Below are 5,159 nucleotides of genomic sequence, written 5' to 3'. Positions count from 1 at the left end.
CTTAAGGTGGGCTTGGGGAGCTTATTGTGAGGAGATGATCAATGAACCTTCTGAGAGAGGACAACATACAACTGTGCTTAGAAGTCACATCTTTCCTAAGTTCAACCTGTTGCAGTAGGTGAGAGCAAACAGCTTCACAAATGAACTCCTAGGACAGCAGGTCAGTCACAGTCCACCGCTTTTTAGAGTCACATCTAGAAAAGCGTGAATATGTTGTATTTTCAGAAAAAACAGTTCAGTTAATGCAATATCCTTTCAATTCTCATCTGAGCTTTTTCTTCCTCCTCAGGGGAGGTTTGTTTCTCCTTCTTTGGTTAACCATGTACAGCAAAACAGCAAGTCTCTGCCCCATAGTCCCTTGACTTTCTGACACCCCTCAGGAGCATGGCAATCTGTCCAGCTGGCTGAAAGCATAGGGTGCTCTCAGGGCTCTATACCCATTCGGACTTTTTTGATCTCAAGCAACTAGTACTGCTATAATTTGATTGTGCATCAGGATTTTTTAGCTCAGCTGAAGGGTAGTATCCTAAAAGCTTGCTCTGAACTACAGAGGAAGAAGCTCCAAGGTGAGACTTGATCTGAGGTCTCAAAGTCAGGGCAGTATCTTTAACAAAGCTTTGCTGGAGCCCAGGTCTCACCTGCTGGCATGTAATTCCTTGCTTGTCACCAGCACACAGGGTTTCTTCAATGCTATCTTGCTTAACAGTAAGATCTCCTGACATGCAGGGCTTATGGCTGTTGCTGTTAAGGTTAGTGCTGGCAGCTTGCTGAGACACCTCTTCAGGTTGAAGAGTAGCCTCCTCTTCCTCTTCAGAAAGAAGTGAGCAGGAGCCGTCGCTGGTCTGGCTGCCATTCAGTGCTGGGCAGTCTTGAGTTTGGGGTGGGGAAGAGCTACCAGACAGCTCTGGGGGAATATTTAAAAGGCCCTCATTCTCTCTGTGGGGATTGGCCAGCTGCTTGCTTCTCTGGCTTCTTGCTGTCATTTGCCGGAGAGCGCAGACAAGGTCAGCAAGGCTGAGGAGAAAGGACAGACTGGTGACACTCCAGATGAAAACCATCATGATGGATTTCTCAGTGGGCCGGGAGATGTAGCAATCAACTGAGCTTGTACAAGGTGAATGATAGCAGGAAAAGCGCTCGGGAACAAAAAATCCAAAAAGAAAATACTGTGCAGCTGCAAAAGCAGCCTCAATCAGTGTCCTAAAAAGAAGATGAACAGTGTATGCCCCAGAAAAATTGAGGACACTTAGGCTGTCCACATCACAATCCAATCTATTGACGAGATCTCTCCTACAGAGTTCCTTCAGGTCTTTGGGACTTGACAAACCCTTCTTCCCTCTGCATCCATACAGCAAACAGTGCTTTCTTACAATGTATGTTGCTACCTTGTGCAAAACATAAATGCTGAATGCAGTGTAAGGTAGCAAGATAGACACAGTTTGAATGAGCCAGAACCTGAAGTGAGATATAGGAGAGAACAAGTCATAGCAAACATTGGAGCATCCAGGCTGCAGGGTGTTGCAGACAAAGCGCTCCTGTTCGTCTTGATAGAGCGGATAACCTGCTAACACCACCACTGCCATTCGCAGCAGAACTACCAGCATTAGCCAGATCTTTCCTAGAAGAGAACAAAAGAAAGAGTAGAGCACTGAGAAGGAGAGAAGGTAGATGATAGTCTCTATATACAATGCATTTAAAATGATACCTCTGAAGTTAGTTTTCTATTTTAAAAGAACCTCATTGGCTTTGTTTTGACTGGGACTGAAACTTGTGAGAATGTGTTAGCCAGCATATTCCATAACTTCCATCTAGACTTGACAGTGTAGGAGTCTGACATACAGTAAGCCATGCAAATTGAAAACGCAGCCTAACAAAAACACACCGAACATGCCCAAACCTGGTAAAAAGAATGGAGTAATCCCATTTTGTGTTGATGCTGATCAGCTAGCATGGCATGAAACTCCTCAGGATACCAGTGACTGTTCTATGATGTAGCATTTGTTCTTGGACATGAAGTCATATGTAAAGCTTACTGCAGTGTCTAGACTGGTATTTACTCATGAGCTACTAACAGGTGCTACCAGAAAACTTATTCAAAACGTACTACAAATGTGCATTTGTGTGTTTACATGTGTACCCTGTCATTTCTCTGTATCACTTCTCTGGTAGCCTTGTCTTGAGCATACCTTACTATCATCCTGCACCCTGGCACGCTGTCTCTCCATTCAGACCAAAATCTCCCTTCTGTCTTAACACCACATAAAGACTTACAGGTTTAGTATTTCCATACACTTGTATTTGTCTTTTACTAAATTGTTTCAAATGGTTCTTTTAAGTAGGGAGAGATAAAAAATTAACTTTATTCCATCACACCAACAATACTGAAAAATCAGGAACTGTAACCCTGCATGTCGTATCTTTAGAATGAGACTTTGTTGTTCATGAGGGTTTCTTGGAGGACTTTTGGATGGGGTAGGTTTTTCATAAAGGTTTTTTGGTAGTTACACAAGTTGCTCAGTTGATGGCAAAGCTATTCTTAAAGAAGTCCTTTTCCTGAGCTGGGTTGGGAAGTCTGAAAACAAGCCACTATAGGGTAAAGCACAAAAATACACAGAAAAATCCCACATTTGAAGTACAGTTTAGCACTTGAATTTCTCAAGTTTCCTTCTGAGTAGTGTCACTGCTCCTATATGTGGTTTGGAAAAATGCTTTTGATTTAACAATCCCCTGCTTTAGTTTCATGTATTTTTAAAACACGTCAAAAAGTAAAAAAGAAAGAAAAAAAAACAAACATTTAGGAACAACAACAAAAACCACACACACACACACATACATAACAAACAGAAATGTGCAATGAGTTGAATTCTGTACTTTAAGGAACATCTAAGAAACTGATTGTAACCACAGATGCACAAATGGCAACTCAGAGACTACGTAGAAGCAAGCTGAGTGCAGGTAACAGGTGAGAAATGCGCTGAATAGCTTAAGTCAAGAATAGTGATTGCACATCTCACATGCACAAAATCTGCGAAACAGCACCAATTCCTGTTCTGAAAGTCTTTTAAAAGTCCAGATCCCCAAACCCTTTTTTCTCTAAAATACACAGTTGTTTACAAGTTTTGTCTTCAGCAACATTCTTTGCTATTTCCCATGAAACTATTTCTCTGTAGTTGGTAAGAATCTTCAATGTGCACATTTTTCTGTAGTATTATTAGTATCTATTACCACATGGAACATACAATTGGAATGCCCCACGTAAACCCTTTGTGGCTAATGGACAGATTATGGGGTTGGGTCAGTAAAACTGCACTCACAGAAACCTGCTGCTCCAGGCAAAATAATATACCACCTAAATAAGATGAGGCCTTCCCATTTCATCTTTAGTCACCTGAACCTTAGCGGTGGTTTTGATGTATTTTTAGCTCCTTGTATTTGATATACAGGCTGTGCTGCTGCCCTCTTTTTGTCAGTATCAGACAATAAAAAACACCAGCAGTAAAGAATCACTCACCTTTAGTAAGCGATGCCTCATAGTGAGGTTGCATTTTTACCCTGTGAGGACCACGAAGTGTTTGAAGCACTTTTGTTAATTAAGCTCAAGACACTCCGTGGTATTTCCCTATTCATTTTTAATTAGAATGTGTATGATAGGGAGTGCTGCTTAAAAAAAGATAAATAAAAAAAATCAATGGCTCCTTAGGAAGCAGTTTAGTATGACACCCATTTTAGAGAGAACCCTCCATGCATTGCCTTCCCTAATGGCTCAGTCCTCACAGCCCCTGCAGCACCCAGCACAAGCTGCAGCCCCTGCCTATGGTGGGAGTGAAGAGGTTTCAAATGGCTCTGGAAAGTTTTTATCTGACTCACACTTTTCTCCAAGCAGCCTATAAAAGAAGAAGGGTGTCTTATTTAAACAAGAAGAAAATAAGCCCACACCTCACTGTTTGCTGCCAAAAAACTGTGCTTGTCTGTTTGTTTTATATTTGTTTTTAGTGCATGTGAACTTTACTCATTTATACAAATGAAAAATAAGCATTACGATGGTAGTTAACTGCGAGCAAATGTCTTCCTGTAAAAGAGAAGCTTTCTCCCTTCTTAATGAAGAATTACTTTTGTGTCTTTTCACCACAGTCCATACAACATTCCCTACAGCCAGTGTGAAGCTTGAGCATCAAAAGCCAAATTGGAAAACTATGCCAGAATTCTTTTCTAAAGCTCAGAAAATGACCATTGGAGAGGAAGTAGGAGTCAATTTAACAAGAAAAGAAATACAATGACTACTTTAAAATCACATATGTAAATAATAACTTCTTTAAAGGTCACAAAGGGATTGCTAGCAATCAAAGTGGATGACCAGTGTCAATGACCAATTGTCCAATCAAGTGAGCATTTACATAGCTTCAGGCTAGGAGCATCAAAAGAAAGAGCAGAACAGTTTTAAAGTACTCACCTATAATTGTCACATTATAGTTGAGAGTGACAACCAAAAATCCCAGTGAGTCCCAGTGCTCCATGTTGGATCAGTTTCACAGCACTGCTGGCTCCTGATGGCTCAACTGGTTTGGCATTTCCCAAGTAGGTCAGACTTAGGGAATAAAGAAAGAAGAAATATTTGGTAAGCGTCAAAGATGAAAACAAGAAACACAGCCCCAACAATGTTACTGGTACTGGATTACTTTGATGATTTGAACAAGGCTGATAGTTCTGGATATGGGAACAAGTCTTCCCAAGGGTTTAAATCTGCTTAGAAAAGCTCTGGCTGCTCACATCCCACTGCTCTTACCTCTTTAGTGGATCTTCTGTCCAGACAACTGCAAGCAGACGAACAACAACAGGAGTGATCTTTCCCATTGTAGACTATTCTTAACCTCCTGGGGCATACCAGCCTCCTGGCATTGCTGAGATGTTTCAGTGGTGAAAGGCAGGGATGGGGGAAAGGGAAGAAAAGCATGGGCCAGGAATTAACTGAGGCCTGTTTCCCCAGAGAAGTACAGACGGACAAAGGTACAGAAAGGGGGCAGAAAAGAACGAGGACCCCTGTATTTGAAAGACACTTCCTGTTTAGCAGCCACTCAATGGAAGCTGTTTCACTGCAATTCCTCAAAGCAACTTTATTTCTAAAACGCAGTCTCCCTGACAGTACATCATGGCCTTGTCAA

General features: G+C 41.6%; 1 protein-coding gene across 1 annotated transcript; it reads right to left on the bottom strand.

Moving 5' to 3' along the window:
- Positions 1–431: 431 nt before the first annotated feature.
- On the bottom strand, positions 432–4,514 carry GJD4 (gap junction protein delta 4). The gene is made up of 2 exons (XM_072330358.1): positions 4,451–4,514; positions 432–1,618 (listed from the first exon to the last, which is right to left on the bottom strand). Exons 1-2 carry the CDS (start codon positions 4,512–4,514, stop codon positions 432–434), a joined length of 1,251 nt encoding a protein of 416 aa, XP_072186459.1.
- Positions 4,515–5,159: the final 645 nt, after the last annotated feature.

Source organism: Excalfactoria chinensis, chromosome 2 (assembly GCF_039878825.1).
Source record: "Excalfactoria chinensis isolate bCotChi1 chromosome 2, bCotChi1.hap2, whole genome shotgun sequence".
In the NCBI taxonomy this organism is placed as follows: Eukaryota; Metazoa; Chordata; class Aves; order Galliformes; family Phasianidae; genus Excalfactoria; species Excalfactoria chinensis.
Note: the sequence above shows the minus strand (reverse complement) of the source record. Positions and strands in the feature narration are given on the sequence as shown.

What these genes read in the sequence shown, in the direction of transcription:
- GJD4 (XM_072330358.1), bottom strand. Translation starts at nt 4,514, where the DNA reads ATGGAGCACTGGGACTCACTGGGATTTTTGGTTGTCACTCTCAACTAT. An exon ending in CTATAATGTGACAATTATAG is followed by an intron (nt 1,619 to 4,450) that starts GTGAGTACTTTA and finishes GTTCTCTTCTAG; the next exon opens with GAAAGATCTGGCTAATGCTG.